Source organism: Gambusia affinis, linkage group LG05 (genome assembly GCF_019740435.1).
Source record: "Gambusia affinis linkage group LG05, SWU_Gaff_1.0, whole genome shotgun sequence".
Taxonomy (NCBI): Eukaryota; Metazoa; Chordata; class Actinopteri; order Cyprinodontiformes; family Poeciliidae; genus Gambusia; species Gambusia affinis.
Window position 1 is genome coordinate 16,678,512 of NC_057872.1, and position 21,978 is coordinate 16,700,489.

At 39.3% G+C, this 21,978-nt stretch overlaps 1 protein-coding gene across 5 annotated transcripts; it reads left to right on the forward strand.

Annotated features, from left to right (window-relative positions):
* The first annotated feature begins 691 nt into the window (after positions 1-691).
* On the forward strand, positions 692-21,932 carry esrp1 (epithelial splicing regulatory protein 1). 5 transcript variants are annotated; one of them, XM_044116182.1, is made up of 16 exons: positions 706-1,047; positions 1,427-1,588; positions 1,716-1,832; positions 2,137-2,248; positions 3,758-3,901; positions 4,909-4,963; positions 5,060-5,170; positions 5,245-5,377; positions 5,495-5,537; positions 7,051-7,370; positions 8,634-8,858; positions 10,641-10,893; positions 12,904-13,099; positions 15,085-15,226; positions 16,151-16,240; positions 18,749-21,932. In XM_044116182.1, the coding sequence occupies exons 1-16, from the start codon at positions 916-918 to the stop codon at positions 18,881-18,883; spliced, it is 2,370 nt and encodes a 789-aa protein (XP_043972117.1). In that variant the 5' UTR covers positions 706-915; the 3' UTR covers positions 18,884-21,932. The 5 variants fall into 5 exon arrangements, with proteins under 5 accessions (XP_043972121.1, XP_043972117.1, XP_043972118.1 ...); XM_044116183.1 differs by having other exon boundaries at positions 10,641-10,881; XM_044116187.1 differs by having other exon boundaries at positions 707-1,047; positions 16,151-16,273; positions 18,749-18,884.
* The last annotated feature ends 46 nt before the right edge of the window (positions 21,933-21,978 follow it).

Below are 21,978 nucleotides of genomic sequence, written 5' to 3' on the forward strand. Positions count from 1 at the left end.
ATGTATATATATGTATATACATGTATATATATATATATATACATATATATATATATATATATATATATATATATATATATATATATATATATATATATATATATATATATATATATATATATATATATATATATTCTCCTTCTTATTATTATCATTAGTATATAATAATCAGTAGTTGCAGAATTAAGTTGTACTTAATATTTTTATATCTCAAATGACTGAGAAGAGATTTTATTTGGGGCGGGGGAGTTGTGCTTAACTCATCATAAGACATTCTTAATTTGACCTTTTTATTCGGTAGCAGTGTATTTTGATATTAATTTGCTGTGGCTTTTATGCCGTTTCTGTTTCTGCTTTTTCTCTCTGTGGATGTTTCACAAATAAAATACATTTACATGTAAATGCTTTGTTGTTGAAATTCTCTGATATCGTTATTATAAAATAGAAATAACTGTCTTTTTGTGATTTCTTTTTCAGAAGTGATACAAAGAATTTTTGCTGTTGCTACTGATTTAAAAAGCCAATTTTCCCCTTTAGGCCGCTGAACTCGAGGGCTGGATAATATTGTAGAGAATGACAGGAACAAATTTCAGCCCTCCACTCTCTGCCACGTCCTAATCTCTCCTGCACCTGAAAGTAGGCGGGGACAGCAGGTATGCAGTCACGTGGTCAGACAGGTAAGAATCGCTACAAAAGCGTTGAACGTTCAGCCATTACTCCGCGATGGTGACTGCGGCAGGTTCAAGGAGGGATCAAACTTTCTGGATTTACCAAGCTCACCTTTGCGCTCAGGTGTCACAGTAAAAGTCATTTCTATTCCTCCTTCGTGTTTCAGCCTCATATCACCCTCCGTGCTGTCCTTCGGTTCAGTGTACTACCACCTTAGGTTTTTATTTTAGGGTCGTGTTCGTTCAGATGACGGCGCAGGTAGACTACCTGGTGGTGGCTTTCACCGCCACATCTGGAGCGAGCGGAGAGCTGCTGGGTTCTGACGAGAAGGACCTGGTCCAGTTGGTCTGGCAGCTGGTCAATGTGAACACCAAAACGGTAAAAACGCCTTCTTACTCTTTAGCTATGGATGTGGTTCAAGCAGGAAATCTAGTGAGCAGAATGGACAGGGAAACTATAAACTAAAACTACACCATGTCAAGAGCTGGAACGACTCTTTAACAAAATGTCTGTTTTGTTCTCTTCTTTAATTATCTGTTTGATTTGAATCCAAAGAAGCAAAGATACTTTTGCGGTAATATGTAAGGATGTTAAACATCTATTATGCTTAATGTCACAAAATAACCGGCTTTTATAATATCTACGTTTTGTTGTGATGAAAGATCAGTCATTTAGATGTGCGCTATTATTCAATACCACATAGGTTCCTCGGTAAGCTACTGTTTCAGGACTGACTTGTTTTCTGTCTCTGAACCAGTTGGGCAGGGTGAATGAGATCCTCATTAGGCCTGACCTCTCAGACTCCACGGAGGAAAAATCAGACGAAGATGTGGTGGTTGAATGTAAGGAGGAGGATGAGTCTTCCTCCGGAGCAGACTGCATGTACACTGCAGCAAGCCTTGACAGTGGTTTAAATATGGTAATGATGTCCTTTGAGTCTTCAACGTCAACTGTCTTCTGGCCTGAAATCTTGGTGGTAATCACGTTTTCTTCCAGTAAGCGTCTTGTGTTTTTTTTTTTCCTCTTTTCTCTATTTTGTATTTTAGTTCAATCTGCAGCTGACAAATGAGGTGAACAGTGCGGGCGCGGGCACGTCGTTGTGTTTGTGTACAGACGGGCAGCTCCATATCCGTCAAGTGATTCACCCGGAGGCCGCCAGCAAGGTGAGCGAACTGGGTTGGGCTGAACGCCTCCCTGCTGCAGGAACCTCCAGCGTTGCGCTCAGCCGAATTACTCTGAACCTGTCCGATGACACACGCCCCATTAACACACTGTGCTACACCTGTGCACAGGCAGAGAGGCTGAATGCATTCTCCCACAACTGTTACACAAAGAAGAGTAGCAAAGAAGGCAGTGTGTGCCATGCTGGCTTGAGCAAACATGAATGTGATGAATGTAATAAAACAGCAGCTGCTAAAGGGCTTCTTGTTCACATCCTTTTCTCTGACTGTTCTCCCCTCTTACTAGAGCATCCCGGTCCCAGACTGTTTCTACTCTTTCTTTGACTTGCGGAAAGAGTTCAAGAACCACTTCGCCACCTCTGACCTCAAGGCTTTGAATGCACACGTCATGGCAGAGTGTATCCTTTGTTCATATGTTGGTACTGTTCAATATGGAGTCATAAAAGTGTCTGGTGTGATTGATTTTATATCACACCTAAATGCTTTAAAACAAAAAACAAATGTTAACAACAAAGATCACAGGAGCAAGATTTTGTACATGTAGGCAAAAAACCATCTGAGCCAATGTGACCCTATGTGAAAATATAAATAATAAATCTTACATTGCATGTGACTGATCACATTTTTACGTTTCGTTTCATAGCCACTCCCAGACCTGACGATGTAGAATCAAGAAAGCGGCGAAGCATGACCTGTCTGACGGCATACAGTGGGTCAAAAGGTCTCAAAAAGCTAATCGTCAGGCCCCGATCTAAAGAATGTCAAAACCGGAAGAGAAACACCGTTAAAATCTTACAGCATCGAGAGAGTTACAACATCTCTAAGGGTTCAGTGAACATCAATAGGAGCCGTTATCCACAAAGGGACAAAACACAGAACGGCTGCCAGAAGTGACTGGCCGACAAAACTGCCTCATAAGTCCTACAGTTTTCCAGGAGATCACAAAAAGATCTAAATAGAAGCGATACACTGCAGGCCTCAGATACGTCTATTAGGATCAGTTATTAATGATTCAATAATCAGAATGAGACTAAAACCAGCACCAAAACTACCGCTGATTATAAGTAAGATAAAGACTTGTATCACATTTGGCAGAAATAATCCTTAAGATCCCCAAGACATTTTAAAAAATATTCTGATGAGACGACACTGGAACCTTTTTTTCAGAGGTTTGAGTGTTGTGTAAAGTTAGCGCAGCGTTTCAGAAAGTACAGATTAGACTAAACAATTGTTTTGGCGTGACGTAGTTACATTCTGATCTGATTGAGAAGCTGTGGCTGGACCTCAAAGAGGATATAAAGGCACAAACCGTCTCCAATTTAAGTGATTTAAAAAATATTTCAGCAACTACAAGTGGGCTAAAGTTCTTTCACAAAAACATACACCAGTTTTCATTGCGTGGTATTATTTGTCCACATAGGTTAATAATAATAAGTGTTATTTTATTTTTATTTTTTTTCCTAAGGTAATTCATTGTTTGAAAACTGCATTTTATATCTCCTCAGGTTCTTTTTGATATTAAAATAACACAAAAGTCCCAGGTGAAATCTGTAAGGGTGCAAATAATTTTCACTGCACTGTAAGTGTGTTTTTGGTTTCTTCGTTCTGGCTTACTCTGGTGTGAACATCTTACACTCGGTCATAACTCATTACAGGTTTAAAGCTAGGGTGTTGGCTGCAGAGTAAGAGGTTTTGAAATGCAAATAAGGAAAGAATGGAGCACTTTGCTAAGCCCTAAGAGAAAGAGTGTGTGTTTAGCCAGTAGGGCTAACCTCACACACCCAGTGGTACAGAAAACCTGACATGTCAGTGTTTTAAGTCACCCATCCAGACGTGCTTCTTCCCATTTTTCATTAAACACACCTGTCTGTCTATAGAAGTACTTTCTTTAACTGGATCCTCCTCAGCTCTTAGCCTACCTGTCGATGTGTCCTCTGTGTGGGATCCCTCGGCCAATCAGGATCCTCTGGCTGTTCTGCCTGCAGAAGTAGCCGTGCAGCAGGTCCGGCTTATGACCAGCATTATTCTCTCTCTGCTCTCTGAGCCATACTGTGAGTATCTCACACATCAGGCTAAGAGAAAACTGTATTGTCAACGAGACAGATTTGCTATTACTGTAGTAGAAGAGAACGACGGCTGCTAATTACGGTATCGAGTAACTTCAACTTTGGTGGATTTTATGTGATAGACAAACACAAAGTAGCAGATACCTGTAAAATAGCAATACATGGTACATAATGCCTTTTTCAGAATCCGCCCAGAAAAATTATACATGAGTTAAAATGTTTTAGAAAAGAAAAATCTGAAAAGTGTGGTCTGGACTTTGACTGGGCCCTTCTAAGCTATAGAGCAAAATCACTTCCACACCACAGTGCTGCCACCACCACATGTCACATGTGATGTGCCCAGCATAATATACACTTTGGGTTTTCCTCCCCACATTATGTTTTGCATGTACTCTATTAAGTTAAACTTTGGTCTCATCTGACCAGAGTGCTTTCTTCTACATGTTTACTGTGTTTGTGCAAAACTGCAACTTATTCTCTCAAAAACTGCTTTTTTTCCTGCTGCTGTTCTCCCATAAAGCTCAGATTTGTTGTAATGATGGATTGAACAGAGCTCTGTGGATAATATTCTACAGCATTATCCACTTTAAATTTTCTCCCTGACCTTTCTTATGTTTTCCCTGATCTTTATTATGTTTCTTCACTAATGTGCTCTGGCAAACCTCTGAGGCCTTCATGGAACAGCTGCATTTATAATGAGATTAAAGTACAAAACCAAGGACTCTATTTATTAGTAAAGGGACATTTTGAAAAATTTGAATTGGTTAATCTAACTCATAAAATCCAATTACAGTACGTGAATTCAAGTTTTTAACATGACAGGATGTGGAAAAACTCACTTTTGTGAAGGTCCAATCCATGTTTAAGTGTAAAAAACAAAATAAAATATTAAAGTGGGTGATTTTAAAATAGAAAGCAAGAAAAGCACAAGCTGCACCATCTTAAACTATTATACTGACTGTTTTTGATCATTCTTTGCTTTTTCATTCCAGGTCACAGTTTTTCCAACCCAGAGAGAGTAAATGAGAGATTTGAAAGTGGCACTTGGTAAGTGAAAAATTTTTTGTTTATATTCTTTCTAACATTAAAATCAACCCAGGCCGTTTCCTACCAGACTGTATTTGTATGTATGCGTGTCTGCAGCAGTAAGATGGAGAAAGTGTGCGACAACACGGTGATCAGAGCCAGAGGGTTGCCATGGCAGTCGTCTGACCAGGACATCGCTCGGTTCTTTAAAGGCCTCAACATTGCCAAGTATGTGGAAGTGGAAATGGAGTGCAGTCATGCAAGCTTTTATTTCACTGTATGTTCAATGTTGTATTTTACAGAGGAGGGGCCGCTCTGTGTCTCAACGCTCAAGGGAGGAGGAATGGAGAAGCACTTGTTCGTTTTGTCAGTGAGGAGCACAGAGACTTGGCCTTGCAGAGGCACAAGCACCACATGGGCAACAGATACATTGAGGTAATGGGTCTGTAGGCACCGCCTGAAAACCCCTTACTCTGTCATGATACACCGATTTTACACTTTCGTCTGACGCCACAAGCACTGAACAGACAACATGTTCGTTTTCAACAACAGGTCTACAAAGCAACGGGAGAAGACTTTCTGAAGATAGCAGGAGGTGAGACAATCATGAATTCATATAATGTATATTTTCTCATTTCTCAGCAGGATTATATGTATCAAGAACAAAAAATGCCACAAGTGAATAAATAGGCTACATTATTTCCTAAATAAATACTTATGGATAGGATAGTTGAAAACACAAACATTACATAAATACATGTAGTTATAGAAATTTAAAAGTTTGAGTATTTCATGATAAGTAAAAATAAATGTCCAAATTATTGTATAAAATTAAAATTTCCTATTTGCTGAAATTATATGTTATTATTTTAGTATTTATTTAGTTATTGGGAATGTATCTTTTTTGTATTTACACATTTTTTTAAAATGCTGACACAATCCTTCTATTTATTTAACATATTTAATAGTGTGCAATTATACTCGCATACATAAATTTGTATTTGATAATTTTTTTGTAGTATAGTGGGACTTTTAATCCTTGATGCTGAAGAAACATAAAATAATTTTATCCATTGAGAAAAACAATTATAAATGCATTTTGTTGAGTAAAGTAAATATTTTAAGGAATAATTTAATATGTTTACCATGCTCACATTTCCAGTTTGGTTAATTTGGTATCTTCCAATGACCAAACAGTTTTTCATGCAGATCGATTAGAAGCAGATGAGAATGAACTTCATGCACTAACAAAAGAAATTTTTAAAAATAATAATTTCATCTTTGTTTTTTTGTGTTTTATTGGAAGCCACTTTGGAATATCTGTCTGCTTCTTTAATGGTTACAGCAACATAATAAACTTTAATATTGACAGTAACACAATCAATCTTATTCATTTTTGTTTTAGTTTTTGGTTCCCATGCATTCACCCTTTTTGAAAACTTTCTGGATGCAAAGCGGAAAGAATATTAGTGAAATCTATGCACCATTTGTTTGCTATATTTAAATATGATATTGCATTCCTGCATTTTTCTATTCACGTTGTAATAAAAGACTGGATTATTTGAAGTCCTGAGGACATTTGGTGGTGCTGCTGCTCCTGCAGATTCCTGAATGTAATAGTTGTCATAACTCAAATTTTAGAAAAAACAAAGGTGAAATTATGCCCACATTTTAAAATGTCATGCACTTTGGTAAACTGTAGCCCATTAATTAACATTTCCATTAAGTGTGTTTTGTTCCAATTATTTTAGAGAAAACGTATAAATTGCAGATTGAATTGTCAGCTATGACTCAGCTGTGGCATTTGGTTATCAACGTTAATATATTTTACGAGAGCCGCAGGATGGACCTCACAATAACATGCTAGAAGAAATTTTGAATAATGAAGACAATAAAGTCAAGTTTGACGTGCTCCTGGTGGGACGTCCACAAAAATGCATTTTAATTCCTGACCTCGTGCCCTTTCTGTGTTTCTTGTCTTTCACTTTTTTCTGTCCAGCAACTGATGAAATTAAGCTACAAAACCTTTAAGAAATATTCCCACTGCAGTCCATGAAGGAGAACAGAATATGTTGTGAGTTTGGCTAAATCTTCTTGTGTCCCATCAGGTACCTCAAACGAGGTGGCAATGTTCCTGTCCCGTGAGGACCAGATCATAGTGAGGATGCGAGGACTCCCCTTCAACGCCACGCACGACGACGTTCTCAGATTTTTCTCACCGGAGGACGGCTCTAAAGAGACGTGTCCCATCAGTGGAGAGAAGGACGGCATGCTCTTTGTCCGCTACCCGGACGGACGACCGACGGGAGACGCTTTCGTGTTATTTGCCTGCGAGGAGCACGCTCAGTGCGCTCTGAGGAAACACAAGGAGCTCCTGGGGAAGAGATACATTGAGCTGTTCAAAAGCACGGCAGCGGAGGTGCAGCAGGTACGTTTTGATCCTCCTAGCAGTTTAAACAGAGTGGCGGGTCTGGTTGCCTTATGATGTTATAAGATGTTACATGCATATTAGACTTGTATTGTCTAACGTATTGTTAAAGGTGAAGGAGATAACTTTTATAAAAGTTATTATTTTTTGCATATTTGTTAAAACTGTCACCAAGTTGTGAGACTGATAATCTGTGGAAAGATCGATCTCCTCCATGTCCTCCCTGAGCTGCTACTGCTGTGTGAGGAAATGCACCCCACCAAAACCAACCAATCAGAGCCAGGAGGAGTGTCTTAGCGCTGCCAATCAATCTCATGTACTCGCTGCTCAATGTAATGAGCAGCATTACGAAGAAACAGCTTAGAGTTACACTGTCATCAGTGGCCATGCTGACTAGAGTGAGCATGGCCACAGGGTATGCTAGCTGCAGTGTAGCTTAGAGCTATGCAGGTAGGTATGAGCAGCGCCACATGGAGGGGTGATTGGCGACCCTACTGGGGAAAGTCAGAGGTGCTCATTTTTCAACAGATTATCTGTCTCAAACCATAATGGCATGACATAGTGACAGTTCCAACAAATATATAAAAAGATATTTTTTTAAATAAAAGTTATATACTGCAGCATTAAAGCCACTAATTGGATAATCGAGAAGAGGCTAGGATAATAATGAGTAGAAAACAATTGAAGATTTCTTATTTGTTCTTTTGTTTCTTACCTTTAGGGTTTTTTCAGTTTTAAATTGTGTTGATCCTTGTGGCTATCAGGTGTTGTAGCAATGGAAGGGTGCAGCCTTAACAAAGCCTGCATCCTACTTGTGTGTTTGCAAACAAACTTCTTCCTTTTCTGCATCCTGCACTCCCTCACTCTGTCTATTGAGGTTCTAATGTTCAAATTCCCATTTCCCATGACTGGTTCACCTACAGCCCATAAGTATATCCATGCAGAAGCCTTTCCTCTTGTAAACGAGCCTGTGGGGCCTTTATCTGTCTTCTCCAGAAATGCAAACATGCTGGTGTCCTGTTGGCTGCAGGCCAGCTCCTGTTTGACAGCTTGACATATTTAAACACAGCATTGCCTCGGCTTTCTTTGCCTCCTTAGTTCTGCTATGTAGGTGTTTCATTGTTGGGTTTAAGCTAATAACAGCAGATCTGAGTTCTCATTTGGCTGTTTTATCTAAAAGCATCTCAGGCAAACAAGAAAATCCTAATCCAGAATGAATACTTCAAGTTGAGTAGCTCATGTCGAGCCTTGGGTGCATTTCAGGTGTTGAACCGGTACTCCTCCGCCCCGCTGATCCCTGTCGCCCCAGCCCCCCTGGTGTCCGTGCTGCCCTCGGTTTCTCTCCTGCCTCCTCCTGGCGGTGTGAGGGACTGCCTCAGGCTGAGGGGTCTACCGTACACGGCGAGCATCGAGGATATCCTCACCTTCCTGGGCGAGTTTACACAAGACGTCAGACAACATGGTGTGCACATGGTGCTCAACCAGCAGGTACATGCAGCAACCATCTCGACACACCCTGCGCTCACATACTTTCTTGCACAAATTTCCAAAATTATACATTCAGCATAAACTTTATTGTCACTGCGTCACTGTTTCTTTGAGAGGACAGTTTGTTTCTGTCTCTTAAAAGTGTTTGTCTCTCCAAATAGTAAGTCATTAAGTAGAATTTGTAGTATTATAAGATTAATATAAAACACAATAATAAATTTGAACTGCTACGTGTTCCAGAAGTGGAAACCGTCCTTATTGGGACATGCAAATGTTCTTCCCAGCACGCTTCTCTTGTATCTCTCAAAGGCCAATTCAATGCATCATTTTGCATTTTAGAGCATCAATTTAAAGAAATAATTGGTAGCAATGAAGGTAAATAAAATGTGATAGCATTGTCTCTAGATGATGGCATTAGTGATCCCCTTGTGTTCAGCCTGTACTAATCTTTTTCAGTGTCCTTTTACTTACTCCTTAACAAAAATATGTTAAATTTCAAGACAGTATGACCGCTGTGGAAATCCATGGACACAAAGTTTCAAAACTTCTCTTAAAATATTCAAATAGTCCATATTTTCCATTCCACTAGATCAGACATTTTTCTGACTGAACAGTTGTTTTTTTCTCCATCGTTTCTTTCACCTGCCATCAAAAATGTAGTTGACTGTGAAGTTTCACATTAATTTCATAAATATGTCTTGAAAATACGAGCTTCATAAAAACTGATGGGCTCTTCTAAGTTCAGGTTTACGCTTTCATTCAAAAGCCATGCCCACTTAGATCATTCATCTTCGTTTTTGAGGCGTTGTCTGGTCGCCTGAGGCTGCAGGTGAAAATACTCTCAGTTTTTGCAAAATAATCCCCTCAACACTGTTGGTTCTCCCTGCTGTAGATCGGAGTCCAGATCATTTTTGCAGTCTGGGACATAAATTTTATCTGCTACAACATCTCAGATTAGCCACACTACCCTTAACTTTAACTTTAGTGTAAGTAATGTTCCCAATTTTAGAAATTATTTGTCTTTTTTATGTTTGTTTTCATCTCTAGGTAAGAGATGTACATTTCTTGGGCGTTCAGTTTTAAGACTACACTGAGATTTTACTTGAAAGTTTTGCATTTTTGTAGAATGCAACAAAACTATAATTAACAGCACTGGGTTTTCTGGATCCTGTCTGATCCAGTCCAACGAGTCGATTAATATAAAGCTTATGAAACTGTAACTTATGTTTCAGATTCTTCTGTGGCTTCTGCAGGCTTGAACCCATAAAGATTAAAATGAAATGAATTTAAAAGGGCTTTTTAAGTAGGTGTAAATGTAAGTAAATAAATAGGATTTTGTGGATCAATAAGTGAATCTGAAGTTTGTGTGCTTCATAAAAACACACAAACTGTACTGAATAGGGCATGTGTGTAGAGTGTGTAATTAAGTGGTCAGCTGCATCTGGGACATGTATGTTACTACTGCTCTGTATCTTTGATACTTTGATACAACAGCTTAGCTGGAAATGAATTTTAAAGTCACTTTGAGTGGCTTCCAGTGGGCAAATAATTATTAGCCAAATTATTTGGAAAAATCACTTTCAGTTTCAAGTTTCTGGCATGCTGAGGTGAGTGAACTATCAACAGTGCAGACAGAAAAGTGAAGTGGAAGACCAAGTGCTGTTGTTATTGGATCATTTCCGTGATTTCTGTGCCTCTGCTGGGACTAACCAATGAAGTATCAAATGTGTCTTTGATGTGAGACATTTCCTGACACATTTCCTCTCTGCGCTGTGTTTGCAGGGCCGTCCGTCGGGCGACTGCTTCATCCAGATGACCTCAGCAGAGCGGGCGCTGCAGGCCTCGCAGCGGCTCCACAAACACATGATGTCCAGCCAGCGGGGGGCGAACAGCCGCTACGTGGAAGTGTTTCCCTGCAGCACTGACGAGATGGGCCTGGTGCTGATGGGAGGCTCGCTCTCACACACGCACACACACACACACAACCGGAGCAGGAGTGGGACAGGGCTCAGCCCGCCGCCATGTAAGTCCAGACGTAAGTGCTGCTGGGAGCTGGGGGTGCTTCGGGTCTGCAGGGTAGGTGAGCTCCTGCCGGGGTGGCAGAGTTGCTGGTTTTTCCTCCAATCTAGATCTGTGGGAGGATGTGGGAAGGATTCATACTCTGCGTGTGTGCGTGGGTGTGTGTGTGTGTGGGTGTGTCAATGTGAGACTGAGTCTTCTTGTTTTAATTTAGTATGATCACTTCACCCATTTGCATGTAATGATGATACTGTTTTCAATACATTCCTTCACTTTTCACTCTGATTGGATACTGTAGTGTAATTTTCCATCGGCATGTTTGTTACTCGTTCCTGATTCCTTTACTTTACCACTGCTGAACTGATTCACAAAGATCTGAAAGGCTCAGAAAAGTGTAAGCAAAGCAGTTCCTCAACAAGCTCAGAATACGGCAACGCGGCTTGCAGTTTTCTGATCCCGTCAGATCGGTAGTGGTGGTCCTGGGATTTAGCCTCAACAGACAAGCATTCGTTAGGTGTGTGTGCACGCCTCCTGTGCTTGTCCAATCAGGTTCTGTGCGAGGGGTGGGCAGAGCTGCTGCGTAGATGTGCTTTGGTCTCGGTGTCTGTTCACAATTAAAACCGGTTTGACAGCTGATGAATGTCTGATTTATGTTGCAAATGATTATATCAGTCGAAGCAATATTACATGCTTTAGTTGGAATGAGTTCAGCTTATTTTGAGATGCATTTTTTGTAGATAATTTCTATAAATAAGAAAATATTTACTATAATTAGATCGCATACATTACACAGAGTGATGTATTCAAAATATTTCTTATGTTCATTTTGATTATTGTTGTTTTTAGCTAGCAATAATGCTTTTTTAAAAAAGAAATTGTTAATATTGCATTAAAAAAAAATATGAGGCCAAAGTAATCATATTTTCACATGGAGGACAAGCCACAAAAATATCATTTCTAAGTAAACTGGCTGGGGAAAAAAGCACATACATGGAAAGTTAAGTGGAAGAAAAAAGTCTGGTGGATTAAGGTCCCATAAAAAGCAGGGCTAACTAAAGCTTTATGAGGTTTATAAAGCAGAGCCATTTCAAAATTCTGGGCGAGATTTACAAGACATGGAGTCGTTTCCCACACTACGAACCCAGGACAGGTCATACAACTGTCCCTGACCACCATAAACATGTCTCACCTGGGCTAAAGAGAAGAAGAACTGTTGCACAGGAGTCCATTGTCATCTTTTGAGATGAACGTTTTCATTTTATTTAAAAATAGAGTTCACAGAGTCTGAAAGCAGAGAGGAGAGGTAGAAAATCCATGTAGCAGGAGGACAGATCTGGTTTAATGATCTCTGTGCTGGACTGACCAACAAACTGACCTGACCTAAACCCCACAGCAGCAGCAGAGGCTGATTTTCTCCACACCACATTGAGTCAGTAATTCATGTAAACAGAGTATTTTCATTAGTCTTTTGCAATATTCTTGCTTTGCTGGATTTCCGTAGAAAAGCATAATATTACTAATTTACTCAAACATACAGTTGAAACACACCAATCGTGGAAGCAATATGTCATAAAAGAGTTTTCCTTTTTAAAGTAGATTACTAAAATAATTTAACCTCTTTATTTTACTCTAAAATATTGGGATATGTATGTGTAAAATAGCTTTTTAAGATGTACTAATGTAAATAGCTTTGTGCTGCTGGGATTGTTAGTGTCGTTCTCTTGTAGATTGGTCTATGAGGAATTAGGAAAAAAGCAAAAGACTCTGATTTCTAATCAATCAGATCAGTCATAATCTAAAAAAAAAGATCTTTTTGAAGGTTTAAACTGTGATTTAAAAAAAAAATCTTTTACATCACACAGGAAAATTCATGCTTCACACGCACAATAACGACATCAGTGGTTATTGGATGAGCTCCTCTCTCAAAATCAAACAATTACCTCACTTCACCACCATGACTCCCTCTTCCTCCAGGTTTGACGGATTTTATATTTTTGTTTCTGTCCTTGTTCTTCCGTTATTTTAGGTTTATCTCCACCATCGTACTCGTTCACTCCGGTTCAACAAATCCTCCCCACGGACGCTGCTGCAGCTGCAGCTGCAGCTGCCCTTTACCCTCCTATGGGGCAGATGTTGCTGGCTCCTCGCACCCTGCACCCCGGGCATCCTTACTACCCCGCATCAGCTCAACTGTACATGAACTACAGTGCTTACTACCCCAGGTAAAAAAAACAAAACAAACTAAACTAAACAATTAGAGGTTAAAAATAAACAAAAAATATTGTTAAATCTAATTTTCAGCCATATTCCTTCAAAATGTGTGTATGTATATGAACAGAAGATATATTTTTTTAATACTGCAAGCTGCTGCTGAGTTCATGAACATTTTGGCTTCAGCCTATTCCTTTTTTGGTAAATTCTGGGTTTCTAAAGGTGTAATGTTGACAATTTACCAAACTAAAGTGAAACTGAACTGAAAATGCTGTCAAATTTAAAGCTTTATGAAATCAATAAGGCGCCCCATTAAATATTTAGTTATTTAAGAAAATATTCACATATTGATGTGAATCTTTTTTTAATTTTCTCTTGACAAGAAAATGATTTAAAAATTAAACCTTAATTTACTCATTAACAAAAAATATCAGCAAAAATGTGTTTTCTGTCTGAGGCAAAAGTTCTTCCAGCAGAAAGTTTGCTTCACTCTGTGCAGTACCAAAAATTTTTATGTTATCCATCTCTCTAGTGAACACTGGTCCAGACAGTTTTGTCTTTTTCAAGATCCTCAAACCTCATTCTGACCCTCATGTTGTTCTTAGAGAGCAATGGTTTCGTTTTTTTCACATCTCTAAGGAAAGTTAAACCTGTTCAGTCTGTTTTTGATTGCTTGTTTGGGCTTCATGTAGGATCTTGCTCTTACTCATGATGTTCACTCTTACTTCAGTAGTCAGGAGTGCAGAAAGCTGCAGAACTGAGGTTCATATGGGGCATTTCTATATCAGTATGCTGAGTGTTAAAGAAACATATTATTTTGCACATTTCTGTACTCACATTTGTCTCAACTGCTTCTAAAAACAGCCCAAGAACTTAAAACACATCCAGCTGTTCATGGGCAGTAAGTTAATGTTTTTGGTCTCTGGAAAAAGAACCATTTCAAAAACCTCCCAACTGACAAGTCACATTTCACAGCAACTACACCGTTACCTAGCAACCCATGTGGAGCTCCGCCCATCACCTAGTAACTGAAAAGGAGCTCCAGGACGTTTGGTCAACTGGTTTTACCACTTTGTGCGCTGTACAATGGCTGCTGGAGTGTTTTGTTGTTGATTTACTGTCTTGAAACTCCTTCCTGCATCCTAGTTGATTGTACAAGAGGCCCTACTTCTGCTTTTCAATTGTTTTTAATTGTGCATCATTTTCTTGTTGGGGTATAAATGTTGAGTTTATTCTCCAAAAACTCATTTTAAAGTGACAAGACTCCCTAAAACATCTCATTCTCAAAGCAGTTCAAAATAGACAGAACTGATCAGACTAATATCTAATTATTTGTTCAAAAATTGTAATGAATAAATATTTCCCAGAAGGAAGCATAATTGGTCCTTTAACAATTTCATGAAAATTTGACTGAAAATGTACCTTTTTCAGTTCTTTATGTGTTTGTATTACTTAAGCCTTTCACTATTGTTGGCATTGTTATTAAATGTAGACATGTGTTGGAAAAGCAGAATTTTTTTTCCCCACTTGACTGTATGGGATTAACTATCACATCACCTGGTCACAGTTAATCTGGAGGACAGATGCAGCTAAATGCAGAGCGATCAGATATTAGAGACTTTAGACTCACATTGTTAGACCTGCTCTAGTCACCAGAAATAAAAGACATTAACTGCAGAGAAATATGAACGTCTAGTCTGGGGTTGAAATGTTTCTTGTCAAGGAGAAAGACTGGGACAAGGGTGGTTAATAACTGCAGACCATGTTATCAGGAAGCTTGGTAAACATGAAGTGACCTCTGTTTCTGCCTGGACGGTCATTATGAAGGCATTTAAAGACAACACCCAGAGTCCCTCCTAGTTTTATGCTTTTCTTCCCGCTGCTTAGTTAGAGTGTGTTTTAGTTTCTGAGAATAAGCCAGGTTTTTTTTTTTTTTCTTTTTCGTTTGGAACCTCGTCGTAAAAATAAGATTAATTTCACCTTTTTACTTTCCCAGTCCTCCTGGCTCGCCTACAGCTCTGGGTTTCTTCCCGGCCCATTCCTCCATGTCTTCCCCCGGAGGGTTGGTGCGGATGCCTGGCCTGCCCTACAATGGCAGCGGCGTTAAAGACCTCATCAACGCTGTGCAGGGATATCAGGTAAAAACCACACATTCTTTCACATTGCACATTTATTTCGGAATTGATTTTTATATATATATATATATACATATATATATATATATATATATATATATGTATATATATATATAGAATCGATACCTTCAGTGTTCACACTCCTCTCTGTAAACCAAGTGTTTTATTCAAATCTCCTGGTATTATGGGTGTGGACTGTTAGGCATCCAGTGCGGTTGCCTAGAGGCTATCAAACTAGTTTATCCTGTCTCCTCTCCCTGCTTTGTCACACATGCACTGCTGCTTGCTTTGACTTGAAGTGGAGTGAGTCAAGTTGTTGTTGTTTAAAGCAGGAGCGGAGTCAAGGAAACTTGGGGAAAAGATATAAAAAAAACATTTTGTCATGTTTTTTGCAGGGGTGCTGCAAAGGTAGATTGGTTAAACTGCATGACGTTAAAATAAATAAATGAATAAACGTCAGAATATCATCCATCCCATCACTTGATTGACATACAGATCAGCCGGTAGTGATTCCTTTAGTTGTTTCCCAACAGCCCTTATAATAAAGAAGAAGTAGAAGAGAGGTTTTTCTGATGCTTAAATCGCTGTGCATCTGAAAACGATGGCGCAAAGTTCATCAAAACTAGCTAGACAGCGAGTTGCGTCCAATTTTTAGCCCCGCTTTTTCTCTTAATCGTAAGAAAGGGAATAAAATGATTGGGGGATAAAACTTTTCACTTTCATATGGAAAGAAACATATGTAAAGACTTCACAATATACTTAAGGATTAATGAATGTTTTACGTTTTTGTAGCAGGTTTATCAGTTTTGACTTAGTATCCCTGATTTAAAGTTTAAACTAAACATTTTTCCTGCTTAATTTTAGACCCTTGTTGAGTTTCATGGCTAAATGTGTCTATGTTATACCCCTCCTTTCATCACGACGCAGTATGCTCCAGAGGATGCTCTCATCCACGCTCATGCGGCCGTGCACGCTCACGACCCGGCTAGGACGTTGCTTACGCAGCCCAAAGAATGGGTGTGTATTTAAGATGTCTGAGGCAGGTGGCAGGTAAGGATTGGCTGAGGGTTTAGTTAGGGGGAATTACTTTAGACTCGGCTTTTAGAGATGGCTTGACTTTTCACTAAGGGTTTCTGGGCTCAATACGACAACGCTGGAGGAGATTTCTCGGATTTTATCTCACCTTTTCAGATCGTTTTAATTTTCCTCTGTGTTTAATCCTCTGTGTTTAATATTGAGTGGCGTGTTTCTGTCCCACTGAATGTTTTTTTTTATTTTTTTTTTTTTTTACTCAGTGCAGGGATAGTAAAACATGAGAACTGACTGTTCAGTTACACCCCCTCTCAACACTGGAACATGAAGCCTTATGCAACAAAAAACCAAAGCCGTCGACGGGTGAAGTGTGTTTGTCTGGAGAAAAGCTTGTTATTATCTCATCTCATTTTAAATCTGCCACAATTTCACACAGAGGAGTTCAAATAAATATTTCTCTACCAATATGCTGTGTGTTGGGTGTTGTGAATCAGCACTGAGTGAATGGTTGAGTCAGAGGCTTTTAGCAGCTCAGCTGTGATTCACACCTTCAGTCTCATTAAAAACACATTGGAAGCCTTAGAACAAAAATCCGATCTCTCAGTGGGAAATAATGGCGTACTGAGCTATTAGCATAATGATGGCGCATTTTCATACGGAAATGACTCGCGTTGGGGCTCCAGGCAGGTTTATTGGAGAAATCTGAGCTTTTTACATTATCAGAGGAGTCAGCCCAAGATCGAGGGGGCTGTTAGGGTATTTAACACTGGAGAATTGCCCCGTAGAAATGATGCGCCTCTTCCTGTAAGTGGCAAGCGCAGAAGAACTTTAGTAATTATTTATGAGATCACACAAAATATGTTAATTTTACTATTGGCACTGTGATTACAGAGACCAAGAAAATACCAATATTTGCTTAGAATAATAACCGTCATGAAACACAGTGGACTTGAAGTGCACTTTAAAACAAACCTCAATGTCAGTATTTGGTTTTAAATATCCAAAATCCTGTCGTGACACTTCCTGTTTTATCCACTTCATGCCGATGTTTGAGTTTCACTTAGTTATTTTTATTTTATTTTATTTTTTTCCCCTCCAGGGGGTCTTTTTGTGGGCTCTAGTGTCCCTTATATGGCAGTAGGCTGACAGGAAGGGGGGAAGGAGTCGGGGAAGACATGCGGCAAATGTCGGTCGGGTCCGGGAATCGAACCCGCGACAGCCATGTCGAGGACTAAAGGCCTCCAAATGTGGGTTGCGCTACCCCCTACGCCACCACAGCACGCCCCACTGAGTTATGAGTCAAACTGCTGCTGCGCAAGTTACTCAACAAACTGTTGCTTGGAAACCACAAGTTACTCGACAAACTGTTGCTAGGTAACCAAAGAGTCAGTTGGATGATGCCACCAGTCTGGTTTAGCTGGCTGTGAGAGCTTGAGCTGCTAAAGTCTTTTCTCTGCCTACATCTCCCAGAATGCTATGTAGTTCTGGGTTGGAGTTCAGTTAATATTGTATATATTGGATATTGTATCAGAATATTTTATCTGTTGATATTGATCATGCGTCTATCCCTGATTACCAGGTAAAATGGAGCCTCATCCCTCCACACAGCGACACAGCTGTGGCCTAAAACCCTTTGAACAGACATAATCTGCATTTTATTTGCATGTATTGCAATAAAGATGCGCCACAGCATTCTGGTAGCCATTTTGGCATAAAGCTGGATCTACTCTTGTTTATCTTTGTTTTACGCCTGCGTTTTATGGTTCAGCCAAACAATTAAATCAACGTTACGCCACCAAATATATTTGGCTTAACTCTCACAAAAGCAGCTTCAAGTTATTTAATAAACAAATGGCAGTGTATATGTTGTGGACACAAAGTTTATTTCTCTAACTTATTCCCTGAGTCTGAATTCAATTCAATGCAAACTCTGATTTTAAATTGTCGTGTTTAAATGCAGCAGAAGAAACCCGCTTATTTAGATTCACTCTCAGGAATTATTAAAAATTATCATCTTATTGTTGTCAAACTATGACCGTCATGAAGATTTAAATGCATTCATTTTTGTTATTTAAGTGTGATATTCAGGAAATATATTTCAAAGTAATGACAAACGTAGCCACAGATCTGAAGTTCCCACATCTTTGTAACAAAACTAAGCTGCCTTAAGCAGCCGCTTGGTTTGCTTGTGCCTTGGACTGGCTTCGATTTCAGTCAGTATAAACTGAATTCAGTCTAATCCCTGCACTTTAAAGTTTGACCTGCACATCAACGCCGAGGGTTTAACGAACAGTCAGTTGACGGTGTCGTAGCGCTCTAGGCTAATGGACGGGTCCCACAACAGATGTGGCCTTGAGGAGGTGGCGGGTAACATCTGGCTCTGGTGGAAGGGCTTCTTTTTGTACTTTTGTTACCTTTTTCTTTTTTTTTTCCCCTCTAACTCTTATTTGTTTCTCTGTGTCCCGTTTTCTCCCCCTCCTGCCCTCCGTCCAGGGTCCTGTGGAGTCTGTTTCTCTGCTGAACGGCAGTCTTGTGGGTCAGACCGGCGGAGGAGAAACTCCTCTTATGTCCCTTCCTCTCATCACAAAGCCCGGGGGCCACCAGTACCTGGATCTGACCCTACTGTAGCGTCGCACAAAAACAAAGTTATGTGTATGTGACAATGACTTGTTTTTTTTTAATAGTCTTTTAGAAATCTTATTTATATTAGGTTCAGAAATTAATGTATTTTATACCAAATTTACTGCAGCCTTAGCCAAAAATAGCATTTTTTTATATATATATATATATTGCACATTATCTGTATGTTTAAAAGCTTTAAACAAATGGAGATTGTCTTTTTTAAAACCTGTTAAGTTACTGGAATCATTATAACTGCCAGCCAAACTAGAGAAGTATAATCTAGTCGCAACTGAGCTCAATCTTTTCTCCAAGCTTTTCTGTGAAGAGTGAAAGTGACTGTGTGAAAGAGGCGTGAATGTGAATATGATGCATGAATATTGTGTTTATATGCATATGGAGACAAGTATGCAGTGATTGTATTGGAAGCTGTAGTGCATAAAGAAGTACTGTAGTAAAACTAAAGATGTTTACATAATGCTAAATACCAATGCACTGCTAAAGAGTAGAAATGTAAAGAGAAATAAAGATGCAGTATCTTCCGATGGCAAACGTTTGCTAAGGGTGGTTCAGATCCAGAAAACAACAAAAGCAGCAGATTAACGGTGGGATTTTCAGATAACGATTGAAATGAAGCTTGCAAAACAAAATCGCACAAACCTGGATGGAAATCTGAAAGTTAAATGCAAGACATGTAAATACAGATTCATCTCAATAAATATGAATATTATTTAAATGCTCGTTTTTATCAGCAGTTTGGTTCAAAACCTCTGCATTATATGGACTCATTGTAAACATTTTTAAGTGTTTGAGGCTAAAGAAAAGATGAAATGTTTTTACAAAAAGTACAGAAATATTTTTATGTCCTGCAGTTGATCGTTTTCCTTCAGTAACCGAGAGCCTCCACCAAGCGGATTAGCCACAAACGATTACTGCCAAACAAGAGGTCTTGTATCAAGGCTTCTTAAATTAAAGTTAAGTGGAAGGAAAAAGTGTGGCAAAACGTGGTACATAACCAACAGAGCTAACTTTCTCCCTTTTTGAAAATTATGGAGAAAAAATTATTTAAGAGATTTTGGTGGGATTCACAATTCATGGGCGAATCGCAGAAATATGCAGGATGTGGACGACAGCTGCCACATTCATTGTGTTTAACCTGATTTGTCAGAAACATGTTACCTGGGAGGAAAAGAAAGGAGAAAGTTATTTTCCTCAAATGAAAGGTAAAGAAGCTGATTGTTCAGAGTGCTGCATCCATTCAAAATGAAGGAAAGCTTAGTGGAGGGAAAAACTGAGATGGACAAGCAAACGGAGTGACATTTCTCTATTTAAAACTTTTTTTATCTTTGGTCTAAGTTTTGGGTTCTCATTAAGCCATCATCAAAATGATCAGAAAAAGACACTTGCTATCCGAGTTTCACCGTTTGACTGAAGTCACTGAATTGAATTTCCATTGGCGTTTTGTTTTATTGAGATGCACCTGTATTATTCTTACTCACTTCAACAGAGTTCAATCTTCTGGATAACACATCCTATCCTGTTCCTGGACACTGTAGCATCACTGTGGTTTATTTTGTTTCATGAACATCCGAACCTTTAATTTATGCAGAAATAATTAAACTCAAACACCGGTGTCTTTATTAATGCTGCCGTTGTTTTACCCACAACACATCCCCCCCTGTTGGGGATCTGGATCAACTATACTGTGAGTGTCTGACTCCAGCATCAGACTCGCTTCACAGAAATGTGACGTCCTTTTCACTGTTTCTATTTTTGTAGGTAAATGCCAACGCTGCTTTAGCCTCTTGGTTTCTGCTCCTTCAGCATTTGATTCTCTGTGCTTTAACCCCAAAGTTTGCTTTAATCCAGATTAACTGACTCAAAACAAATGAATCTCGGGAGTTCAAGGAGGTCCCTGTTCGATTTTGTTACCTGTTGTTCTTATGATCCAATGTGTCACGTCTTCTCTCCACCATCTGCAGTGACGCTGTGGAAAATGTTTGAACAAAACCTGTTCCTTGTTATCTCTTTAAATCGTTTGTATATTTCTTAGAAACATTGCTAACCGAAGGACATGTTTGACATGTGTCTTGTAAATTTTGTCATGTGTGCCATGCAGAGTTAATGTTTAGAATCAATATTTTCTGTAAACATGTGTCCAAAAGCAGGAAGTTCCTGCTGCAGACATGCTGAAAAAAAAACAAAAAAAAAACAAAAAAAAAACCAACTAAACAATAAACATAATGTTGTAAATTTGCCAGCCTCCTTCTGCTTGATTTGAGCTGTTCTGTGTTTAAAGTGGAGGAACACAAACACTCAGGTGGCGCCGTTCAGTGACAGAATGTGACTCAAGGCGAAACTGGGAACTCCCTCACACTGTCCTCACACACACACACACACACACACACACGCACACACACACGCTTCAGCCAAAACAAAAGAAGGCCATTGTCACTTAGACACACTGAACACATTGTAGTGAGAGGATGGTCTTTCTTCCTCTGGGTGGAAAGGTGGAGAATGGAGAGATCAGGAAGTGGGAAGAGAGATGGAAGACAGAGGAAAACAAGATCTCAGACCCCCTCAGGGCAGATTTGGTATTGTGTAATTTAGTCCTGGGTGCCCCACCCTGCCTGATCCCTTTAAAAAACACACACACACATTGCTGCTCAGAGAACAGCACCACGTCTAAACTACCTTCACATTATTATATCTGCCACAAACTTCAAACTATCTGCTTTTGAGAAACTGAGAAACACGTAAACTATGAGCAGAGCTCAGTTTTCACACAATGTCATTTACTTTCACCAAAGTTGGTTTTCAAGAGAAACGCGACAGCATGTTTCAAAAAAATCTTAAAGCCATTCTAACTTTATGTGTATTCACAGACCTTTAACTTTGACCAACTTTGACACATCAAAACCACAAACTTAAATTAATTTAATTGGGATTTTGTGTTACAGTGTTCCTTTGTATTCAGTGGCCTTTTAATTTGTAAATCCAGGGCAACCAGTAGTGAATAAAAATCATCTAGAAATGCAGCAGACAGAGAGAGGAAGAGTATTAATTAGAGAAGCAGATAAGAGGTCACCTAACTAACTGGC